We start from the raw sequence: 26,165 nt of genomic DNA, 5'->3' as shown, positions 1-26,165 counted from the left end.
TCACAGGTCACTGTGAGAACGAGACAATGTGAATGTTATGTTTCTGTGTTTGTATAACAACCAGAAGATCTTTTATACCTGTGAGCTAAAAAGGAAATGTAAACTGTGACCCAAGAGGTGCCATACAATTCCAGACAGATTTGAGAAAGACCTAGAAAAGGGTAGCCCGTCTATTTATCCTCCTTATACACAGGGTTGTTAAGTAAGCAGGAAGTGAACTCGACATTTCATATACTTATCTAAATGACACGTGACAGTTCAGAAGTTTTACTTTACAAAGATTTTTCTTTCTATTATTTTGCCTGCATTTAGAAGACCATGTCACTAGAGGACAGTGAGGTTGCCTTAAGCATGTCCTTATGGAGCGTGACACAAATGTGCTAATCTAAACTAGCCCTTAACATGCTAAATATTTACAAGGCAATGTGTGCATGTGCTATTATAGGAACTGGTCTCATGCAAAACCAACCTATCTTTATTGTCATTTCTGTCTGCCTGGAGGACAATATATCAAACTGGCAAGTGATTTTTCAGTTAGACTTCCTGAGTTTGAATGCTGGCTCTATCAATAACTAGCTGTATAATAACGGCTCTAACTGTTCTGAAACTGTTTCCTCCTATGTGAAATTGGGATTAATAATAGTACCTACCACTCTAGGTTTCTGTGATTAAACTATACGATGCACCTTTGCACGCAGCCAGCAAAGAGTAAGCACTAGCAGTACCCTCAGTTTATTACACATTTACTGTATAATGTGGTAAATGCCTAATACACTCACTCTCACACACAAATGCTCACTATAATCATGTGAGGTGAGTATTATCTCCAGATTTCAAATAAGAGAACTGGCTCAGAGAGGTTAACTTACATGTGACTTCACACAGCTAGTAAGTGATACAGTACAGCTTCAAAACCCAATATGGTCTGGCTTCAAATTCCTCCCTTCCTATGTTGTTATGTGCCATTGAGTCAATTCCGGCTCATAGCAGCCATATATGACAGAGTAAGAACTGCCCCACAGGGTTTCCTAGGCTGTAATCTCTATGGGAACAGACTGCAAATCTTTTCTCCCACAAAGCCACTAGTGGGTTTGAACTGCCAACCTTACGGTTAAGAGCCAACAGCTTAACTACTGCACCACCAGGGCTCCTTCTTTCTATGTTATGGCTACGGTATTTCAAAATAAACAGTACTTTCCGTTAATGTCCTGTCTCTTAGTATTTCATCAAAATAATTCCCCACCGGCTTAAGCTCTTAATTAGGCATCTCTTAGTACATAAACTAACGTTTTTCACATTGTAAGGAGTAATTCCACCTCAGTCTTAGCTTTTCTGAGATGTGCATTAAAGGATCATTTCAGCCTTTATATTCACTGGACCAGACAAATCTTGTTTTGTTTTATGATTGTAGTTATAAAAATCTCAGTAATACCAATGCTTTCAAGGTAACACGTATAAACAGACATATAAAGACGTGTACGGAAATAAACATATGTAGACGAGGCGATTTCACATGCCATCTATTTAAAAGAGGGAGAGATACAGTAAATTCTCTAAAATCAGGGATTATCCAATTGCCAACTTACCTGTTAGTGGAGCTCCATGAAAAGTCTGTGATCCTTGATATCCATCAGGCACTGAGTCTGGTCCATAATTTTCTGTGGGCCAACGATGAGAGGACGCTGAGTTACTGCTATTTAGTTTCAATTCCTGCATTTCTTTCTATTGGGAAAAAAAATTTTTTTAAGAATTTTATCATGCCAGAAACACAGCTTGGGCAAACTTAATACTCTAAATTTCAATACCTGATGATACTTTCTAATAGATTCTAGTTTCCAATGGCTGATTTTAATAACACGATCCTCAGTTTATGAAAAGCTCCTTATCTTTTCCCATTCTTTCATTCCTTAGTACCACCATCTAATAAATTCCCTCTAACTCTAACCTAAATCACTGAATAACTTCCTAAATGGAATTCATCTCCATTCCATTCTACACCTGCCTAGATGAATATTTCTGAAGTTCAGTTCTGACCAAGAAACTTCGCTGCTTAAAACGCAAATACCTACAAATTAAATAAAACTTTCCCTAACATTCAAAGTCCTCAGCAGTATTGCTCCCGACAACATTCAGGCCTTTCCTTCAGTGCTGCTTTACTCTTCAGTACCTCTGGACTACTAGGCATTCCCAATGACCTCCCTGTACTAGGAGTAATCGCTCTCCACTTACCCACATTTGAGCTAACAAAATACCACTCAGTCCCTCAAAGTGATGCTCCAGTGCTGGCTCTGATAACATTCAGAGGGAAGGGAAAACAAGCACATTTTGCTCGGAGTTTATTACACATACAACGGTATGTTCTAGGCACTTTACAAGTTCTTAATTAATCTTTACACACTGTTAGATAAACAATACTACCTCACATCTTAAAATGAAAAAAAAAAAAGATGCACGAAATGGTAGCTGAATTCAAACAGGTCTGACTCCAAAACTGTTTTCACATACCCACTCCGCTGTCTAGACAAAATGGCAGCTATATTGCCTTCTAAGGTAGCTGTGTGGCTAGCCATCATCCTCTGCTACTATAAAGACAACTAAACGGCAACACCCTGACACTCAGCCACTCAGCCACAGAACCTACAAAATGTCCCTTACAAAACAGGCACTTACGAAGAAACGATTTCTCTTTCCAAAGAAATGACAGAGCTTCAGACAACAGGTAAAACACTACATTGGACCAAGCATCCGACAGTTGTACGTAAAGTCAGAAACAGATCTGGCCTATCTACTTTCCTCTTCTAAAATGTTTTCAGGAGGCGGGGCCAAGATGGCTGACTAGGTAGAAGCTACCACGGATCCCTCTTGCAAAAAAGATTCGGAAAAACAACTGAAATCGATCACATACATGACAATCTACGAACCCTGACCGTCAAACACAAATCTAAAGAGTTGACCTGAGTGACAGAGACTGAGAACGAACAACCACGGGGAAGCAGCGACCGTTTTCGGAGCCTGGAGCCAGCGTCCCAGACAGAAAACCTTGGCGCTGGGCTTTGGACTGGGCGCAGGGGAGCTGAGCACGGCATCCTGAGACGGCGCAAACACGGGACGCAGCCCTGGCCCCCAGAATTGACCTCGGGGGAAGCCCAGCCGGTGCACGTAGGCAGCGCAGCGACACGGCTGACAGGAGAAGAAGTCACCGGGAGGCAGCAACTGGTTTTGGAGCCTGGAGTGCGGCGTCCCAGCCGGGGAACCTTGGCGCTGGGATTGGACTGGGAGCAGAGGAACTAACCACGGCTTCTGAGACAGTGCAAGCACAGGACGTGGGCCTGACCCTCGGGGACAATCTCGGACCCAGCCAATGCACACAGGCTATACACCCCTCGGGAATCTCAGATAAAACAGCCATCCCAAGCAAGATAAGTAACTTTGTCTATATTCTGGGGTGCTACTCTCTCCTATTCATCTGAACTCTCCCCTCCCCTTCCCAGGCAGCTTCATTAACATCGGAATTTCCTGAGCCAGACAGTGAACTGCGCTGCGGTTTTTCTTTCCTTTTTTTTTTTTTGGTCTTTTCCTAACCCATTCTCCTGGCCTGAGAGAAGCAGCTACAAACAAACCCAGGGACCAAAAATCCTTCCCTAATTGGACTAAAAACACAGAACCAGCTCCAGCCAAGCATATGTGATCCACAGTCTGGGCTTTCATCCCTACAGGGCACAAGGTGGCTATTATAATGCAAGGACATTTCTAATAGGGATCTGACTGTAATTGTTTTAGCGGATTACTGGAAAGACAAGTTTCCCAGGTCTGATACCTCTGCGTATTCAACAGAACCCTCACTGAGCCAGAACAGGGAACTGAGGGCTGAACCTCCCTGCAGACCACCTAGCCTCCTGCCTTAGGGGTCTAAGGAGGATGACACCTACCAATCTGCAGAGGTACTTTCACTGGGGGCCTAAGGTACAGCTGCAGAGCCCACCCACCAAAGTGCTTTAGGAATAGAGACACGCCTACCTCACTGGCACTTGGGGGAAGTCTGTCAGCATCCTGCCCCCCACCGGAGTGTGAACCCCAGCTGCTACTAGACTCTGGTGCACACAACTATCACCACTACTTCTCTAGGTGGATAGGTGACAGACTGCACCACACACTTGGTGTCCCAAAATCAGATTCTACTCAAGAATAATGAGTGGACTCTCAGGCTTATATATCTGGTAACACCCCAAACCAGCTGGTAATACGACATAATTCAAGGGCTACAACAATCAAGACAGCAAAACCTAGTAGCCCATCCACATATACTGAAAGAAAACAAAACAAGATAAGACTCAGTAAGCAAATATAGAATAAATCACTACAATATCTTAGTGATGGCTCGGAGACAGCAGTCGATATCAAACCACATAAAGCAGACGACCATGATTGATTCTACAACTCCCCAAATTAAAGAATCAAAATCTTTCCCAAATGAAGATACAATCCTGGAATTGCCAGATGCAAAATATAAAAAAGTAATTTACAGAATGCTTCAAGACATCAGGGATGACCTCAGAAATGAAATAAGGCAATCTACAGAAAAAGCCACGGAACACACTGATAAAGCAGTTGAAGAACTCAAAAAGATTATTCAAGAACACAGTGGAAAAATTAGTAAGTTGCAAGAATCCATAGAGAGACAGCATTCAGAAATCCAAAAGATTAACAATAAAATTATAGAATTAGACAAAGCAATAGAAGTCAGAGAAGCAGACTCGAGCAATTAGAATGCAGAGTGGGAGATGTGGAGGGCCAGGGAATTGACACCAATATAGCTGAAAAAAAAAATTAGATAAAATTTTTTCAAATAGAAATTTCCCAGAAGGCCATAACTATGAGGTCCAGAAATACCTCAATTTCTGGTCAATTTCCAAACTAAATGAACATTTCCTGACCCACCTATCCACTGTACCTTGTCCAGATGTTGCACACTCAAGAAAAACAAACTGGTGGAACAACTAGAAAACTTTACTGGTCACTACTGGTATCTGGCCCAGAGTCTCAAACATCCAATCAGTGCTATAAATTGTAACTTTAAAAATTCAAAGAGCTGTGTAATTTAATGAGAACTAATCAGTCCAGTTCTCTTACTTTACAAAAGAGAAGCCAAACAGAACAATAAAAAATTAACTGGCCCAAGATCATTAGTTAGTGCAAGAGTCAGTACCAGAATTCAGCTTTTCAGGCTCCACCACATTCCCACAGAAACCAATATGGGGTGCTTAAAGTACATGTCAGGTCAAAATTGCATATAATTTCATAGGTCACAATTACACAAAATTAACATATAAAGTCTTGGCACAAATTCAAAAAAGTGTGTCCCTCCAAAAAGTATATTTTAAGTCTCACACGTTGCTCACTGCATTGTAAAACTCTGCTAGTAAGGGACAGAGTGAAACTTCAAAACCCAATATGGTCTGGCTTCACGCTTCTTCCTTCTATGTTGTTATGTGCCATTCAAGTCGATTCTGGCTCTTGGTGACCGATAAAGATGCGGTGTAACTCTGCAAGTATGAGTTATTTAGTTCTTGCCCAACATGAGCATGATAAAACCTACTTACACTTCCAATTACAAAACAGTAAAGCCCCTTGGCACCTTAGAGTTATAACTATTTCCTTACTCAATTAAGAGTCAAATTAATGTGAAAATATTTAAATAAAAAAAGAAAGAAAAACGACAGATTTTTTTGAGGCTTCCTATATTTTTCGCAAATAATGCATCTACATAAGTAACATGCTCACACATAGAACAAGCAGAGCACAGGTAGTAAAATAATGTGCAAGGGGGTTGCACAGCTGGCAAAAAACATGTAACACGCACATTATTTGGGTAAAATTACAGTTGACCACTTTTTAATTACTAGCTATAAATCTGAACCATAGCCACCTTCAGAAATGAACTCACAGACCAAGATAACATTAATATTTCAGTAGTTAGTTCCATTCAATCACTCAGGAACTTCTTCTATGCCAGGAACCATGCTATGGTTAGGATAAAACAGTCCGTATCTTTGAAGGATTCAAGCTTGTGGAGGAGACAAACACATAACTACTTTCAAAAATGTAGTATCAAGACAGAGCTCTACAAAGCACTGTGTGATTCTATGGCTGCAGGGCAAGCAGGCATTTGCCAGCTTTAGAGAGAAGTGAGGAGCTGATCACGTACTGAATCTTAGAATAACAGAGGCAGAGTTTAGCGAAATGAAGTGATTTACCTTAATAGCTTCTACTTGTTGACAGATCATTTTCAGTAAAGAATTTTGATCTTCTGCCCATCGAGGTGGTGTTTTGGGAGAATACTAAAAAAAATAACAATAAAAAATAGTATTTAGAACATTTAGAACAGAAACATATTCTACAATACAGTAATTCTTTCCTACTTACCTTATAACTTTTACTTGGTGACAGAGAATATTTGGTGGGAGATGGTGTAGAATGTTTTATTTCTGAATCCGCATTTCGCAAAGAACCATTTTTATAAAGAAGACCTCCTTCACTATAATCTTCAAGTTCTTGCATGACTGAATTAAGCATCTCCTTTACAGACTCCAGAGGCACAGGTAACTAAACACAGAAGGCATTCATCAAGGCCCTTAGTTTACAAAAAAATCAAAGAACTCTGAAATTAATAAAAAGATTTTTTCTTACTAACTTATTTACCTTCTGCTCACTTTTGTATCTCAAGTGCTTTACACTTTAAATAATACATGTGAAAGTGCTTTGTAATCATCACAACTCTTAAGACTGAAGTCTTCCGACTAACACCCATGCTGTTTCTATTACTTGTATTAGTCATCATGGTTAGGTGCCGTCGAGTCAGTTTCGACTCACGGCGACCCCATGCACAACAGAATGAAACACTGCCCGGTCCTGCGCCATCCTCACAATTGTTGCTGTGCTTGAGCCGATTATTGCAGCCACTGTGTCAATCCATCTCATTGAGGGGCCTCCTCTTTTTTGCTGACCCTGTACTTTACCAAGCATGATGTCCTTTCTCCAGGGACTGATCCCTCCTGACAACATGTCCAAAGTATGTAAGACGCAGTCTCGCCATCCTTGCTTCTAAGGAGCATTCTGGTTGTGCTTCTTCCAAGACAGATTTGTTCGTTCTTTTGACAGTCCATTCAATATTCTTTGCCAACACCACAATTCAAAGGTGTCAGTTCTTCTTCAGTCTTCCTTATTCATTGACCAGCTTTCACATGCATATGGGGCTACTGAAAACACCATGGCTTGGGTCAGACGCACCTTAGTCCTCAAGGTAACATCCTTGCTTTTTAACACTTTAAGAAGATCTCTTGGAGATTTGGCCAAGGCAATGCATCTTCTGGTTTCTTGACTGCTGCTTCCATGGGTGTTGATTGTGGATCCAAGTAAAACGAAATCCTTGACAACTTCACTCTTTTCTCCATTTATCATCATGTTGCTTATTGGTCCACTTGTGAGAATTTTTGTTTTCTTTATGTTGAGATTCAATCCATACTGAAAGCTATGGCCTTTGATTTTCATCAGAAAGTGCTTAAGTCCTCTCCACTTTTAGCAAGCAAGGTTGTGTCATCTGCATAACACAGGTTGTTAATGAGTCTTCCTCCAATCCTGATGCCCCACTCTTCTTCATATAGTCCAGCTTTTCGGATTATCTGCTCAGCATACAGATTGAATACATATGGTGAAAGGATACAACCCTGAAACCCACCTTTCCTGACTTAAAACCATGCAGTATCCCCTTGTTCTGTTTGAACGACTACCTCTTGATCTATGTACAGATTCCTCACGAGCACAATTAAGTATTCCAGAATTCTCATTCTCCAAAATGTTATCCATAATTTGTTATGTTCCACACAGTCAAATGCCTTAGCATATTCAATAAAACACAGATAAATATCTTTCTGGTATTCTCTGCTTTCAGCCAGGATCCATCTGACATCAGCAATGATATCCCTGGTTCCACGTTCTCCTCTAAATCTGCCTTGAATTTCTTGCAGTTCCCTGTTGATATACTGTTACAGCCACTTCTGAATGGTCTTCAGCAAAATTTTGCTTGCATGTGATATTAACGATTATTGTTCGATAATTTCTGCATTTGGTTGGATCACCTTTCTTGGGAATAGGCATAAACATGGACCTCTTCCAGCTGGTTGGTGAGGTAGCTGTCTTCTAAATTTCTTCGCACCGACGAGTGAGCACTTCCAGTTCTGCATCCATTTGTTGAAACATCTCAACTGGCATCCTGGAGCCTTGTTTTTCACCAATGCATTCAGTGCAGCTTGGGCTTCTTCCTTTAGTACTACCAGTTTCTGAACATATGTTACTTACTGAAATGGCTGGGCATCGACTAATTCTTTTTGGTATAACGACTCTGTATTCTTTCCATCTTCTTTTGATGCTTCCTGCGTCGTTTAACATTTTCCTTGTAGAATCCTCCAGCATTGCAACTCAAGGCCTGAATTTTTTCTTCAGTTCTTTCAGTTTGACAAACGCTAAGCATGTTCTTCCCTTTTGATTTTCTATCTCCAGGTCTTTGCGCATGTCATCATAATACTTTGTCTTCTCAAGCTGCCCCGTGAAATCTTCAGCTCAGTCGTATTAGTAGAGGATTATTAACTTGGAAAATTATTCCAAGTGAACAATATAAGTAAATTCCTGATGTTTTCTAATTGATTTAGAATAGGAAAAAATAAATGTAGATGCTAGACTGCACTAGACAACGTAAGTCCAAATCAAGAATGCAACACAAATAAACAAGATACTTAGAATGCTGCACATAACTGAAGTTAACATCACAGTGACATTCTCAATCTCCTGACAACTGGAAATAAGACTGTCCATAGCAGATGAGAAAAAGAAAAGCATCTGTAGCTGTCAGGAACAACTGTCAATATTAGCAATATGTTTAGCTGCCAAATACATTCAGAACTAGTCCTTAGGTTGCAATATTTGTTTTGATTACATTGCCAAGACAACAGAAGTAATGGTGTCCTACTTTAGAAACATTCTCTAATTCCCCAAGAAGTACTTGTGTAAGAACATACACCTAGATTGCTAAGTTTAAAAAAGACACACCAAATCTAAAACAAAGCAATAGCAACTAAACATTTATACACACCAATATACACACACACCTCCCATGTATTATTGACAAGGTATTCCTGAGCATTTTTTAAATTACCAAAATATAAAGCCAAGGCACAAATATTTGTCACCCATTTATCAATAATACTAAAGTACAGACAAAAACTTGCAACTTACTTTCTTAATCACTGAAGGATTTGAATCACTATCATCTAAAATCTTTATTAGGTAGTCCCTCGTCTTTCTCAAATAATTTTTGCATTCTTCTTGTTCTTCAGGTGAAAGTGCATCATTTTCAATGTCTTCTGCTTTCCTGTAAAAAATCTATACAAAGAGTGCTGTTATGAAATAATTACTTTTTCAAAACAAAAAAAAACAAATTTTAATTCAAGGGCCACATCTACTTACCAGGGCAAGATTCCAATAAGAAACAACAGTTTTTATAGATTCAAAAGCGGTCAAAGCATCATCTATATTTCCATTAACTGCATCCAATACAGCGAATGTTATGTGTGCTTCCTCCTCATAGTCCCCAATTTCAGATATCTAAACAAATTTAAGTCATTTTTAGTCAAATTGCCCCTACTCAGAACATGAAATGCAAATGATTTTCCAAAGATTTTATATGATCTAATGAGATGAACACTGCATTACTCTTTCCTGTTGTATTTGTGACAGCTAGTAAATTTAGAAAGCAAAACTATCATTAAATAGGCAGGCATTTAAGCAGTCGACAGCTCCATTTCTTTGTTTATATACTGGAAACTCACATCTCCATTTAATTCCCAAAGGGATTCCCCCTTACCTGTATGTCTGCACTATGAAAATGTTTGAACAGAGGATCAATAGGTTCAGGAATACTAGTCTTCTTTTTGATTGTCTTCAATAATGGCAATACTTTCTTCCAGTAATAAACACTTCTGCCTATGTATTCCCGTTGATCATAAAAAGAATTAAGCTCGCTGCCCTAAAATACAGGTAGAGAAACACATAAACTAAGGAACACAAATCATCAGATCTAAAACCCATTTAAAATGGTTAAAATTTCAAGTCAAGGAAATAAGACAAGGATGTCCCCTCTTAGCACTCCTATTCACTATCTCACTGGACATCCGAGTTGATGCCATTAAATAAGAAATGAAAATAAAAGGTATACGAATTGGGAAGGAAGAAATGAAATTGTCCTTGTTCAGAGAATGAAGAAAACCAAAGACACAAGGGAAAAATTAGTCCAAAGGACTAATGAAACACAAGTACAACAGCTTCTACCAGAATGAGTCCAGCACAACTAGATAGACGGTGCCCGGCTACCACTGATGACTACTCTGAGTGGGATCACAATAGAGGGTCCCAGACAGAGCTCAAGAAAAATATAGAACAAAAGCCTCACTTACCCACACATAAAAAAGACCAGACTTACTGGTCTGACACAGACTGGAGAAACCCCAATAGTATGGCCCCCGGACACCCTTTTAGCTCAGTAATGAAGTCACTCCTGAGGTTCTCCCTTCAGCCAAAGATTAGATAAGCCCATAAGACAAGACTAAATGGGCACACCAGCCCAGGAGCAAGGACAAGAAGGCAGGAGGGCACAGAAAAGCTGGTAATAGGGAACTCAAGGTCGAGAAGGGGAGAGCACTGACATGTCATGGGGTTGGCAGCCAATGTCACAAAACAACATGTGCACTGTTTAACATGAAGCTAGCTTGTTGTGTAAACCTTCATCTAAAGTACAATAAAAAAAACTGTCCTTCGCAGATATGATTGTAGAAAATCCCAAAGAATCATCAAAAAAAACTCTTGGAACTAGTAAGTGATTACAGCAAAACTGCATGATACAAGGCTACCATACAAAAACCAATTGCTTTCCTATATACCAGTGATGAACAAGTGAAATCTGGAATTAGAAACACAACGCCATTTATATTAAAAAAAAAAAAAAAAATTAGCACCCCCAAAAATGAGATATTTAGTTATAAATGACAAAACTCTGATGAAAGAAATCAAAGACCTAAATAAATGGGCAGATATTCTGTGGTCATGGATAAGAAAATATTAAGAGGTCAATTTCAATAGAGTCAACAAAATCCCCATCAAAATCCCATCAAATTATTTTCTGGATATCAACTAAGTGATTCCAACACAATACTGAAGAACAGTGCTGGAAGACTAACACTACCCAACTTCAAGACTTACTTTAAAGCTACAGTGATGAACACTGTGTGGTGCTGGCAAAGGAATGGACAAACAGATCAGTGGAAAAGAATAAGGAACTCAGAAATAGACCCACACAGTATCGTCAACTGATCTTTGACAAAGGAGCAAAGGCAATTCAACAAATGGTGCTAGAACTGGACATCCACATGCCAAACCCAAAAAATTAATCTAGACATAAAGTTATATCTTTCACAACAATTAACTCAGAATGCATTATAGTTCATAGCCCTAAGCGTAAGATGAAAAACTCTACAGCTTCTAGAAGATAACGTAGCAGAAAAACCTAGGCGACCCTGGGTTTGACAATGACTTTTGACAATGACTTTTTTGTGTGTGTGCCTGACGTTGGCCAGTCCAGGCAATGGATGGTGGAGACAATAACTTTTTATATGATACCAAAGCACAATTCATCAAAGAAAAAAAAATGACGTTAGACTTCATTAAAATTAAAATCTTCTGCTCTGTGAAAGACACTTAAGAAAATAAAAAGACAAGCCAAGAGACTGGGAGGAAATATTTGCAGAACACATACCTGATTAAAAGAACTGTATACAAAGTATACAAAGAACTGTTAAAACTCAATAAGAAATCAAACAGCCCCACTACAAAATGGACAGAAGACCTGAAAAGATATCTTACCAATGAAGATAAATAGATGGCAGTAACACTGTGACAGCACTACACACCTAGCATTGTTGTTAGGTGGCGTGGAGTCGGTTCTGACTCATAGCGACCCTACGCACAACAGAATGAAACACTGTGCCATCCTCACCATTGTTGTTATGCTTGAGCTGATTGTTGCAGACACCATGTCAATCCATCTCATTGAGGGTCTTCCTCTTTTCTGCTGACCCTGTACTTTACCAAGCATGATATCCTTCTCCAGGTACTGATCCCTCCTGACAACACGTTCAAAGTATGTGAGACGCAGTCTCGCCATCCTTGCTTCTAAGCAGCACTCTGGTTGTACTTCTTCCAAAACAGATTTGTTCGTTCTTTTGGCAGTCCACGGTATATTCAATATTCTTCGCCAATACCACAATTCAAAGGTGTCAGTTCTTCTTCAGTTTTCCTTATCCATTGCCCAGCTTTGACATGCATATGATGCGACTGAAAATACCATGGCCTGAGTCAGGTGCACCTTAGCCTTCAAGGTGATACCTTTGCTTTTCAACACCTTAAAGAGGTCCTTTGCAGCACACTTGCCCAATGCAATGCGTCACCTACTAGAATGGCTAAAATCCAAAACTCTGCTAAGACCAGATGCTGGAGAGGATGCAGAGCAACAGGGACTCTTGCTCACTGCTGGCGGCAATGCTAAAGGGCTGGAAGACATTATGACAGTTTTTTACAAAGCTAAACACAGACTCACCATACGACTCAGCAAGTTTATTCCTAGGTATTTAATCTGCCCAAATGAGTTGAAAATACATGTCTACATGAAAACCTGCACATCAGTGTTTATGGCAGCCTTATTTGGTTGCCAAAAATCAGAAGCAACTAGCAACAACCAACACCCATGGAAGCAGCTGTCAAGAAATCAGACAACACACTGCATTGGGCAAATCTGCTGCAAAAGACCTCTTTAAAGTGCTGAAAAGCAAAGAAATCAACTTGAAGACTAAGGTGCGCCTGACCTGAGCCATGGTGTTTTCAATCACCTCATATGCATGTGAACGGTGGACAATGAATAAGGAAGACAAAGAAAAATTTGCACCTTTGAATTACGATGTTGATGAAGAATAGTGAATACGCCATAGACTGCCAAAAGAACAGACAAATTTGTCTTGGAAGAAGTATAGCCCAGAATACTTCTCAGAAGCAAGGACTGTGAGACTACGTCTCACATACTTTGGACATGTTATCAGGAAGAATCAGTCCCTGGAAAAGGACATCATGCTTCATAAAGTACAGGGTCAGTGAAAAAGAGGAAGAGCCACAACAAGATGGACTGACGCAGTGGCTGCAATAATGGGCTCAAACATAACAATGTGAGGATGGCACAGGACCAGGCAGTGTTCCATTCTGTGGTACACAGGGTCGCTATGAGTTGGAAGCAAGTCAAAAGCACCTAACAACAACAAAATGTCCTTCAACAGGTGACTGGATGAGCAAACCATGGTATACGCACACAATGAAGTATTATTTAGTGATAAAAAAAGAAATGAAGTATCAGGCTACAGAAAGACATGGAGGAATCTTAGCAATGCATATTGCTAAACTTGGTGAAAAGAAGTCCAGCTGAAAAAGATACGTACTGTATGGTTTCAACTGCATGACATTTCGTAAAAGAAATACCATAGAGACAGTGAAAAAATCAGTGGTTGCCAGGGGTTCGGGGGTGGACGAGGGTGTAATGAACAAGTGAAGCAAAAGGAATTTTTAAGAGACGCTATTCTGTATGATGCTGTAATGGCAAACACATGAGACGAGACATTTGTCAAAGCCCACAGAACTATACAATACAACGAGTGAACCCTAACGTAAACTACTGACTTCAGTTAATAATGATGCATCAATATTGGTTCATCATATTGTGATGCTCCAATACTGGTTTGTCAGTTGTAACAAATGGACCACACTAATGCAAGACAACAACAATAAGGAAAACTGCAGTGAAAAGAGGAGGCACATGGCAAGTCTGTACTTCCTGTAAACCTAAAAGTGCTTTAAAAAAGTCTACTGAAATTTTTTCAAATCAAAACCAAACAGAATTTCAAAAGTCATCTGCTCAACTTACCAAATGCTGAAATAAATGAGAGACAACCTTAACACCAGTGATCATTCTAGACCTAACTTTTAAACATTTCCAATGATACTATTTAATAAGTCAGCCAAATCCATTTTTAAGCGTTGCTGTTTTCACACAACCAAAATCTGCCTCTCTGTAACATTTTGGTCAAAGAGCTAGTCACACACGCTTAGCTGTTCCCCAGAACACACCTCAAATATTTAGAAACATCTATGATGCCCTGGTGGCGTAGTGGTTAAGTGCTACGGCTGCTAACCAAAGGGTTAGCAGTTCGAATCTGCCAGGCGCTCCTTGGAAACTCTATGGGGTAGTTCTACTCTGTCCTGTAGGGGTCACTATGAGTCGGAATCAACTCGACGGCACTGGGTGTGTGTGTGTTATGATGCCCTAACCTATAAAGCTTTGTGCAATTCACATATAAAGGCTTTTCCAACCTAAGCAATAATTATAGCAACAATTATTAATAATTGCTAATGCCTACACAGTAGCTACTGTGTGCTGGGCACTGTTTTAAGTGCTTATATATTAACTACTTTGTGGCAAGATTAAAAATGAACATTTCAGCTGATGTAATCTGAACAAGCACTACTGTTTTCAGGACTAAAAGACTTTTTTTTTTTTTTTATTGTGCTTTAAGTGAAAGTTTACAAATCAAGTCCGTCTCTCACACAAAAACATACATACACCTTGCTACGTACTTGAGGACTAAAAGACTTTCAGTTAAAAGTTTATTTTTTTCAAAAATGAAAGTGATGGTCTTAACAGATGTTTACACTTTAATGGACTCACCATTCTCTGAAGACATTTTGCCCAGTATATAAGTAGAGCAGGTTGAAGGCCATGTTTCTCCTGACCCCTTAGGGTGTTTATCTCATGCTGGACCAGAAGTCGCAGTTTTGCCGAGGTTCCAGGTCTAAAAAAAGTTTTATTTAATGAAATCCCTTTATAAATGTCTGTCAACACTTAAAACATATGTTAATCGTCACATGAGAAATTGAATCTCTTGTAAAATCTAGGTGATAAGCTAAAGGAATATTATTGTTTTACTACTTACATCACTTTTCTATGAATCAGATTACAAACTGCATCCCACCAAGATTTTTGCCTTTCTGTACAAAGCTGTCTACACACAGGAAGTGGTAAGCAAAGTGGCTGATAGGAATTGCAGTGAGAATTACATCTCTCTTCTAATTGTAAGCGGCTTGTATATATTACTCCAAGTAGAAATACCTGTTTTAAAGAAAAATTAATTTAAGTTAGAGAGAAATTAAACAAACTCCAAATATTTAACTTGTTTAAAATATATGCTTACTTCAAGATCTAAAATACATATTGATTCAGGTGCATCTGTCTCAAGTCTTGAGGTTTCCTGGGGCAAATGATGAAAAAGCTGTTTCAGCCACTTTCGAACTGCCGGTAAGGTGGGCAGTGAACTCCACTGTAGGCCAAGCCAGGTAAGGTGCTGAAGGCTGCCATTATGGGCTCGAACAGCACCTGAAATAAAGGAAGACAACAGGCCTCCGTTTTTAACAAACAAAATCTTCTGTCATCAGTTTTTCCAACATAAGCAACAATCTTAGTTTCACAACTGCTTTTTTAGATCATAGCTGGGAAAATTCCATAAGCAAATTCTCACCCTTTTATTAAATGCATCCGCATTCACACTCAGAAATTTTAATAAAAACAGTCATACTGGAGAAAGTTCTTTTTAAAGCCCGTCCAAGAAACAAGTGACTCACTAGAACTCCAAAAACCAAAATGTACTGAGAGGCCAAATAAAGAACACCAGTCAATAAGAAATCTTGAAACAATGGATTTTCCTTCAGTAAAGACGGTCATTAAGATAGTGGGATCCAAATCCCGAGCCCACTACCACTGAGTCATTTCCAACTCATAGCAACCCTATAGGACAGACTAGCTGCCCCATAGGGTCTCCAAGGCTGTAATCTTTACAGAAGCAGACTGCCACATCTTTCTCCCATGGTGTGGCTGGTGGGTTCGAACCGTCGACCTTTTGGTTAGTGACTGAGCACTTTAACCACTGTGCCACCAATGGTCCTACATAATGAGATACCACTACACTGACTCATTAGTGAAGAGAACTTTTCCTCTCCAAGAACTTCAATACTGAAAAAGTTACAGGCTTCTGGAAACAAAGAAATACAACCTTTCTGACAATATGGCAATTGACAAAACACTTTAAAAAATGTTCATCTTTGTCTCAGTAATACCATTTTAAAAAATGTCTACTGGAATCATAGGAAATGCAGACAGTTTATGAAAGTTTCCATCACAGTATTATTTTTAATAGTGAAACATTAGAAACTTGGAGGACTAAATATGGAAAATTTTGTAAGAAAATCATGATTAATTCATAAAACAGATTATACTGCCATTAAAAAGTGGTATTTATAAAGAGTCTACTATAAATACGATGGAAAAGCAACATGAAAGAAGAAAAATTGTATGTATAGTAGAATTAACTGACAGAAAAATATATGCAACCCCCTTCATTCCCCTTCCCCCCGCCCCAAATGAATACGGGGGAAAAAAATTAAGTCAGTATTTCTGGATAATGAGTTATGGCGCATTTATTTTCTTTTTTGCTTTTGTTCTTCTCGTAATATAAAAAAATTAAGATGCAGAATTTCTTGTCTGAAAGCTACTACTTACCAACGTCGTATCTAGCCAACTCAACAGGCTCCGGTGCTTTAACATCAATGTATCCAATGTCATCACTACCAAGGAAAGATCTATCCTGAGAGGACTGACTAGAAAACAGAGCATCATATAAAGCAGACTGCCCACTCTTATTGGCAAAGGATTCCACAACCTCTTTTAAAAAATCTTGCTTGTCACGACTTAAGTTTAGTAGCATGTGCCCTGAAAAACAAATTGTCATTCCCATCATTTTTAAAATACAGATTGTATTCAGTCATATCTCTCAATAGTTTCATTCATACACTTAAAGGGGAAATAACAGGATTACCTCAGACCTAATCCTTCTACCACAACCACAACCATACAAAAAGGGTGCTTATATAGAACATAAATATAGATTACACCTTTAATATATTTGTGTCTACATGCTAGAGTAAAAGGAAAGAAAAGAGACAAGACAAGAATGCATGTGAAAAATGTCTGAGTATTTATATTTTAGATGGAGAACACGAGTGCAGGATTTAAGTGACATAGGAAAGCAAAGCCAAGCTCTAATTCCTCTGGTCAGACACACTAATTTGTAAACCTGGCTGATCAGAAACCATCCTTCAAAGAGCTTTTTACTTCCAGGCCACATTCCTGGAGATCCTGATTCCACAGGTATGGGGTGAGGAATTTATTTTAAAAACACAGCTTGAATAAAAACCAGTGTGTGCCGTAACACAGATGAATCTTGAAATGATTATATTGAGTCAAAGAAATCAGTCACAAAAGACCACATATCGTGTGATTCCATTTACAAGAGGTATCTAGAATAAGCACATTCAGAGGCAGAAAGTAGGCTAGTGTCTGCCTAGGAATGGGGAGGACAGGGGAGGTACGGAAGTGACTGCTAGTGACGAAGATGTTCGAAAAATGACTGTGGTGACAGCTGCATAATTCTGTGCACGTACGAAACACCACTGAATTGTACACTTTGACTGGGTGAACTGTTCAGTATGTGATTTATATCACAATAAAGTCGTTTTAAAAAAAAAAAAAACCACTCCTTAGGGTAATTCTGCTAATGGGTCAGGTTTGGTTACTGCTGGACTACTGTCTCTCCATGAACTTGCAGAGATACTCTCTGGAATGCCCAGAAAACCAAAACAAAAGCAAAGCTACAGTTCATTTTACTAACAAGGCTTAGGACCTCACGACAGCCTTGCTAAGGAAGAAGGGAGACATAAGAAAAAAAACTGAAAATCGCTTCAAAGGCTGAAAGTCTAATACCTACAAACATATTAGGCTGTGGGACAGAGGAGCAATATAAGCACTACCTTGATTCCTTTGATCAACAGCCTGACTACAGACCGAAGTTTATAGTAACTTTCATTTAATACTGTATCTTGCTCTCCAAAAAATTCATTCAACTTTATATAAAACTGCTCCCTACAAAAAGTATTAAGCTTCTTCAGTTCATTGTTTGATTCTACCTATGAGAATGTCTTCGAGTTTGTGCCCTAGCAAAATTAAAAATACTTAAGATCTTTAGGTTTCATCCAAACAGACAAAACTAGGAATAAATCTACAAATTAACTTCTACCTTCCTCACTATGTTGTCAGTTCCTCAAGAGATAGATCTCTATCTTCCTCATCATTTCATCCCCCACAGCACTGTTTTACAAGCAGTCAACGTTAAATTGTTAGCAAATCAGTAATTATGCTATATTCAGGATACACTCCAAAATATTCAAGATGGAGGCTCTACTAGCTATACAAAGGATGGGTTAAAGAATTATCTCCATCAGGGAGCAAACAATATCAAATATTTGTTCTTTTCAAAGGATATACTATTTCTTCTAATTCTTTCCATATCCATTGCCCTTACCTAATATTGCAAACAGAAACAATGATTTTGACAAATTATCTACCGGACAGATGAAGGTTGAAATCATAAGACAGGCCCCAGCAGAGAATGTTTTCTTTTTAAAATTAAATCAATTAAACATTACCATTACCTGATTGGCTCAGACGATCATAGGTCATCATTTCCAATAGATTTTGTCCAGCTTCTCCTTTTATGAGTTTAATCTTTGGGCCTGGAACCTGAAGATTTTAGAATCAAACATCTTAATTCAGTGATACCCATTTTCTAACAGTAAGATCTTTTCTATCACATTGGACTTTTTTGATAATGAATACACAGTTAATCAGCAGTTAAGATGAGCTGGAAAACAGACTCCAAAAAAAACTGGGAACCAAGGAATTTACCAGGTAATCTATGAAAGATGCCTAGAAAAAGCACTTCTGAGAAACTACTTGCCATCGAAAGCACATTCACATTACACTCAGGGAAATGGAGGATTTAGTTAAAGAACTTTTATTAAGAGAATACAAAAGAAGAGATGGCAGCACTACCTTATACAATACTGGTCAAACCGCCCTTGAAAATGCCATACTGTGAACAGCACATTTTCAAAGAGCATGGGTAAAGTGAACTCCAATGGGATAAACTGGAACAAACAAGAGAATGAAAAAGGACCCAACCCATAACTCATGAAGAACTACATGAGTAACAAGACTAACAAGTAAATAGAATGGTGAAAGGCGTGATAACTGCCTTAAGGTACTAAGAAAACTACCTTGCACAAAAAGAGATATTTTCCAATGCATCAATAGAAAAAGCAAGATCAATGGGTTGTTACTTCAAGAATATTTTTACTCCATATAAGAAAGCACCAAGAACCCAATTATTCCAAGATCCAATGGGCTATACTAAAAAGTAGTGAAGGCCCATCACTGCAAATGTTCAACAGGCAATGACCACTTACTGGACATATCTTAAAAGTAACTGTACGGACAGATGAAGAAGCTGACTTTTAAATTGCTAAGGACTTTCTCAACTGGTGGTAGGAGTGTATAATTTGGTACAATCTCTCTGAGGTTAGAGATTTGGCAATAGCTCTAAATATTACAAACGCATATATAAACTCTGATCTTGTAATTCTTCTTTTAGGAATTTATTACACCCATACATTTTCACATGTTAAATGGCACACATATCGCTGAATTATTTCAGATAACAACAAGGTAGAAATAACCAAATGCCCTGGTTTTATGCTGGTGGTTGTTGTTAGCTGCTACTGAGTCGGCCCATCTCGTGGCAACCCCGTGTGTTAAGAGCAGAAGTGTTTCATAGGATTTTCTTGGCTGTAATCTTTACGGAAGCAGTTCGCCATGCCTTTCTTCCATGGAGCCGCTGGGTGGGTTTGAACTACCAAACTTTAGGTAACAGCCAATCGCAACTGCTTCCACCCACCGCCGCCCCCCCCCCCAAAAAAAACCCAAAAAACTATGGTCCATCCATACAGCGGAAAATATGCAACCACCAGAACAAATGAGGATGCTCTTTATATACTGAAACGGAAATATCTCCGAGATATATTTTCAGAAATAAAACAAGCAGAATGTTCAGAATGTTTTCTATCTCTATTTTTTAAAGGTAGGAAGGGATATATACGCATATGTATGTATATATATTATAGACTTGAGAGTATATGCATAAAACATTTCTTTAAGAACTCACAAGGAACTAATGACATTAGCTTCCGCAGGGGAGAGAAGTAACTATGGAACAGAGGTAGGAGGGAATGCTCAAAATAAACCCTTTTGCACCTCTAAAATTTTACACCATGTGAATAAAATCACCTTTCCAAAGACAGTAATTTTTCAAAATAAACGTATTCCTTGTAAGCCTAAAAGCACTTCTAGATTCCAGAACTATTAATTCTGACTTCTCCTCTCAGCCACAAGTTTTCTAAACGTGATGCCAAACTTTGTCATCAGTAAATGTTGGAGAGCACACAAAATAAGGAACAAAACATAATTCTTTCGAGAATTCATTTACCTGGCTGCTTATAAAACTATTCAACAGCTGCCATTTGAGATCAGTTAATTAGTTAAGAAGCCACTCAACCAAATCAAGTCACCATTCTCCTCTTAACTAAAAGGTTTCAAGAGATGCTTTTTTAAACATCTAGCCAAAAATGCAGATACACTTAGTAGAGCTACAACATCCCCTTGATCTGATACTCTCTCTACCATAAAGGAAGTTAACCTGATACGACTCCTTAAAGACCCCTAAGCCAACCCACAACCTTGTTTTTATGTTTATAATCATTTGATAATGAAGCTTTAAAACATACTAATAGTATAAAATCCAAGCATCTACGAGGTCTCCATTTTACATTTGTCCAGTGGAAATATGTGGTAGTTTAAAGAGCGAGACAGAGAGACTGAGGCAGATGTCTATGCACTAAAATGGAACGATGGAAAAACAGAAGTATTCAGCTGCAGGTAACACATACCTCCACTAAAGTGAAAAAAAAAAAAGGCTTTAAATACAGAAAAGATTACTATATATTTGCATATCAAAGAATATTTGTGAATAATCAAGAAGCTACTAGCAGTGGTTGTCTTTTAGGAAGGGTGACATGGGTGAATTTAAGAGGGGGATTTATTTTTCACTATTTAAAAAGGTCCACAGTTTTAAAATAGTTGACTCTGTTGAGAGAGATTTTTTAGTAGAGTTCAAAGCTTCCATTAAAAATAAAAATTACTTCAGGAGTTCTATGAAAGTATGAACCATCACAAGAACCTTTTAATGTTCATGTGAATTATGAACTTCACTAATTTCAGAAATTTTCATTCATATATTCCTTATGAACCTAAAAGCCTCTGCTGAGCAAACAGCAGAACACTGTGGGCTGAATATTAATATTATTTTTAAATATCAACATAATATGAACCACATGGAGGAGACTTCTCTAAAAGTAACTCTACAGTGAACCCTTTTTTCTCAAGTAAAAGAATCTTCTCCAAAGTTAACACATCATTTTTGTAAGCCTGGCTTAATACCTTTTTGGAAAACTATATTTCTTTTCATTTCAAGAGTATGTTCATTTCATTAAAGAAAACATTAAAACTACAAAAGAGGACTGAGGCACACCTACATGTGAAACACAACAGTCTGAATAAAATGTCACTCACAACCAAACCTGGAGCAAGCTTACCTGAAATGCTATGAGATAGCACAGTGCAGCCAGCTCAGAGAGAGCTCGCCATTGTACATCACTATGCTGAGCCATCTTCAAAAGCAGAGAACCAGCATGCATGTAGAAATGCCCTTTCATTTCTAAGAAAGCCGCTGAGAGCTCATCATTTCTGCCCACAGAGTATTTCACAGACTGAAGAGCACTATCAAAACTGTAATATGAAAATATTAAACAAAGAGTCCACACCTATTGAATTGTAAATCATCACTTTCACTATTTAATTCAATATAAAAATAATAAAAGAGAGTTCATTTCAAAGCTTCATCATCCATATTCAAACCAGTAATCCTTAGTTTCTATTTTACAAAGCGTGAATCATCTAGTGTTTATTTTTATCCTGGGTTCTCCTTATATTTCAAGTTTTGAAGTCTTACTCCAAAACAGTTATTGTAGCCCTCCAAGATACAAACAGAAAAGATATAAATCAAAGTATAAGATTACTGACTACAGGCTTAGGTTTCTTATTAAATCAGGATAAAGTCGGGAAACTAAAATATTTTCCAATTCCTTCTTGGTTGTATAGCTTCATTATTTAACTCATAGTATGAATTTTTCAAATTAGACATGCCATTTTCAAATTAAAAGCGCAAAACTAACAGATATCTGAAGTATCAACACTGTAACTATTGTCTTACTGTATAACTACAGAGTTAAATAGGTTGTATTTCTCACTATTATTTGTAATCTATATATATTAATGAGTACTTCTAAATACTAATGGTCCTTGGGATCTTAAGTTTTTAAGAAAAGCAAAAGCAAACTCTTACTAGAAACATGAAGCATGCTTTTAAAGTAGTTTATAATGAGAAATCTAAGCAACAGGTATTTCTTACAGCACTTATACGGAGTGAGCTCTGGGTATCTCTGGGGTTCCCAAGACCCTTTCAAGGGCATCCATGATGTTAAAATTATTTTTATAATAATACTAAGAAATTAGTTTTCACTCTCATTTTCTCACTTGTATATAGTGGAGTTTTCCAGAGGCTACAAGACATATATGTGAGCAGACTGAAGGCAGAAGTAGATGAGACTCCAGCTGTGTTCTATTAAGCCAAGGCATTAAAGGAACTTGCAAAACTGTAAAATAATGCCACTCTTCTCACTACCTTTTTTTGTCATTTTGGAAAATAATTTTCATTTAAAAAATGGTATTATTGTTAACATGTAATGGATTTATTATATTAAATGAATTAATAAATATTTTTAACCTCTCAGTTCTAAATTTCTAACATGGTAAATACTGATAGACATAACCCTCAAACAAAAGATCTTTGGGGTCCTCAAAGAGTGTAAAGGGATCCTATAGCCAAAAAATGTGAGTGTATAAGCCATAAGATAAAACACCCCAGCTATTGCTAAGACAATCTAAAAATTTAAGTTAGCTTTTTGGGTGCTGCCCTTCCCCTACCGTCTTAGGATAATAAATACTTCTTCATGAAAACTCCCTACCCACTACACCTCAGTGAAAAGAACTTCTTTCCATATGCCAGATAGAGTAAAAAAGAATTAATGTCCAAACAAATTTAGAGTCTAAACCAGGGATAGGCTAACTTTTTCTATAAAAGACCAGAAAATATTTTTGGTTTTGCAGACTACAGAATCTCTGTCATACCTATTCAACTCTGGCACTGTAGTATGAAAGCAGCCATAGACAATATGTAAGCCAAGCGGCCAGGCTGTGTTACAAATCAAATTTTATTTACAAAATCAGGCAGCAGGCTGTATTCGGCCCACAAGTGTTAGTCAACCCCTGCTCAAACAGCCTTACGCAAATCAAAATGATGATTTTGCTCAACAGAATTTATTTTAATAAAACAGATACTAGGCCTTAAAATCAATGCTTAAGAAAATCATGCATTATATTTGATTTCTTTTATTTCTAAGGTAAAACAGTTTTTTCTGAAATCCTAATGATGCTAAGTGCTTATAATAAATAGTACATCTAAACCTATCCATCTGTTAACAGGTGAAGAACTTTATTTTCACACTAGGTTAGTGTGATTTTAACTCAATATTATCCCATTTTTAGAAATGAAACCTGGAATGGCAGTTACAAAATTTGTTTTAAAGCTTGGCTGTTTATCACGCATGCCAAAACTGAGTATTTAACAATAAGGGTAATTTTAATCAAGCCTAAACTATAAGAGCCTCTGGAAATCAAAGTCATGCCAAACTAATTATATTCTCAAAAAGTAAATAAGATTCCTTCCAATTAGCTCACCATATTAACTATAACTCCCAAGTACATTATAGAACTAATGATGCAATAAAGATATTTAGACCAACGAACTGAACAAATTACTGCAAAAAAGAACACCTGTAATTTATACAAAAAGTACTCTCTGTAAGCCAACATACCTTTCCAGTAATTCTCTACATTCCTGCACATCTCTAGTGGAAAGTGTAAGAAACATAAGGTTAGCATAGGCCAGAAGTAAGTCTCTATTGGTCGTTCCCCAGTCACTTTTATCAGAGTCCACACACTCTAAAGATTCCAGATAGTCCTATTTTGTAGAAAAACAGTAAGTTACAAAGCTTTATTAAATCCTATAAAATTTATTGTTTTATGCCCACAAATTCATTTACCCGTTCCTATAACATTATAAAACCAAACTGATTTTTACATCAGTCTCATAAATAAAAACACCAAAAATATACATATATATGTCTTATTTATGTCTACAATCTGCCCACTTTAAATTATCCTCAGAAAAATTTCATTTCATAATTGCTCTACATAAATAAAACAATTTACGTCTTAGAGGGCACTGTTTAAGTACAAAGGGTTGTATGGTAATAGTCTATAGAAAATTGTAGAGGCCCAACAGCTTTTACCTACCTGAAGGGTCTGCACAACACACGAATTCCATTCCAAACTTGAACGCAAAGCTATGTTTCTCTCTGCCGCATGGCAATGGGCCACAGCATCCTTCAGTCTCTTGTTGGACCGATACAGTTCTACTAGTCGGATGTTCACATGGACATCATCAGGTCTTGCATAAAGTTCTGACTGAATCAAGTCAAAAAGTTTATTCCATCCATCTTCACCTTTACAATCTAAAAGCTGTTCCTATTTAAAAAAAAAAAAAAAAAAATCCACCATTTAGACAAACACCTGTGCCATTTAAACATGTAATGGTTGTCACTATGTCTAGCCCTAGGAAGCTGCCACCTGAAGTATCATCCTACATTCCACACTAAGCCCGTTCAGAGAGTTGCTTCCAACCCATCAACTAAACCTCAAGGACCTTAACGTGTAAAGAATCATCTGGGATTACTGCAAAGGTTAGGGTTGCTCATATTCACCTCAGAAACTACCAGGACTACTGCCCTACATCCCAGTGCACTCCAGTCACCACAGATGCCTAAGCCTCCCCAGTCAATCTTCATCACCAGGATCCTTATCCTCACACTGCCCCGTATCTCCCTAAACCTGACTCAATCCCCCACCCCCTCCACTCCCACTTTGGAGCTTCTACTCCTCCACTACCTTCATCTTCTCAGAGGATTCTCTTCACCTCCTGGCCTTAATGGAACTGACTACTAAGTCAGGACATCCCCCACCATCTCTCTCCCACGATAGCTTTTACTCTCCTTGCCTACATAACAGAAATTAGGATTTGTGGCCTACTCACTCCTCCTGCCACTTCCAAATCATATTTCCTTCCCCCACTCCCTTTGTAAAAAATTCTGTAAAGAACACGCTATCCACTTACTCTACCCATTCCTACTATCAGCAACTTGAACACCTTCACTTGTCCCCAAATAAATGTCTCTGGTATTAGCAATTAAAAGATATACAACGGCCCAGTTACTCAGCTCTTTAATCACCTCATTTTCCAATGACGTTTTCCTACACTCAAATCTCAGCCATCCAATTTGCCATTGACACGGGTCTTCAAAATTTTAATTTTGGTCATCCCACTCAGATCACCACACTCCTCTTATTCTTCCAGCTAACTGGGGGCTCAAGTATTCTCACTGTCACATATATACTCCTCTGAAAAGCTCTCAATACACTGACAACACCAAGTTTTAATTATCCATAAGATAACCACATACATTTTACCTTCTCTAGGTCATGCTAAGATGCCATAATCTCTAATATCCATAACTACCATCTGCTTGAAGATACCCTCAACTAAATCCCCTCTAACTTATTCCTGCTGGACTCAACGGACAAAAACCCAACCTTAGATAAACCCTACCATCTGCTTTCCCTGTGCCTACACGTTAACAGTTGAACAACTAGGGCAGGGCATGTGGAAATCTGGGAAATCACAACCGGGCTAACTAATATCGCTTTTATTATCTCAAGACTCAAACAG

The 26,165-nt window shown here is 38.2% G+C and overlaps 1 protein-coding gene across 7 annotated transcripts in view; it reads right to left on the bottom strand.

Moving 5' to 3' along the window:
- The window catches only part of LOC100662857 (E3 SUMO-protein ligase RanBP2), a 62,824-nt gene that overhangs the window by 20,396 nt on the left and 16,263 nt on the right, over positions 1–26,165 (bottom strand). For 5 of the 7 annotated variants that reach the window (XM_064268606.1, XM_010593586.3, XM_064268602.1 and 2 more), the window contains exons 5-18: positions 24,677–24,907; positions 24,196–24,341; positions 21,796–21,988; positions 18,742–18,829; positions 16,754–16,963; positions 15,393–15,574; positions 15,135–15,310; positions 14,870–14,993; positions 9,917–10,078; positions 9,520–9,657; positions 9,289–9,435; positions 6,424–6,603; positions 6,255–6,338; positions 1,587–1,722 (exon numbers count right to left, since the gene is read on the bottom strand). In XM_064268606.1, coding sequence (XP_064124676.1) covers positions 1,587–1,722; positions 6,255–6,338; positions 6,424–6,603; positions 9,289–9,435; positions 9,520–9,657; positions 9,917–10,078; positions 14,870–14,993; positions 15,135–15,310; positions 15,393–15,574; positions 16,754–16,963; positions 18,742–18,829; positions 21,796–21,988; positions 24,196–24,341; positions 24,677–24,907 — 2,197 coding nt within the window. Of the gene's footprint in view, positions 1–1,586; positions 1,723–6,254; positions 6,339–6,423; positions 6,604–9,288; positions 9,436–9,519; positions 9,658–9,916; positions 10,079–12,100; positions 12,552–14,869; positions 14,994–15,134; positions 15,311–15,392; positions 15,575–16,753; positions 16,964–18,741; positions 18,830–21,795; positions 21,989–24,195; positions 24,342–24,676; positions 24,908–26,165 lie in introns of those variants that run through there. The other 2 variants (XM_064268603.1, XM_064268604.1) reach the window with 2 other exon arrangements.

This window comes from Loxodonta africana, chromosome 15 (assembly GCF_030014295.1).
Source record: "Loxodonta africana isolate mLoxAfr1 chromosome 15, mLoxAfr1.hap2, whole genome shotgun sequence".
Lineage (NCBI taxonomy): Eukaryota > Metazoa > Chordata > Mammalia > Proboscidea > Elephantidae > Loxodonta > Loxodonta africana.
The sequence above is the reverse complement of the archived record's forward strand: the minus strand, read 5'-3'. Positions and strand labels throughout refer to the sequence as shown.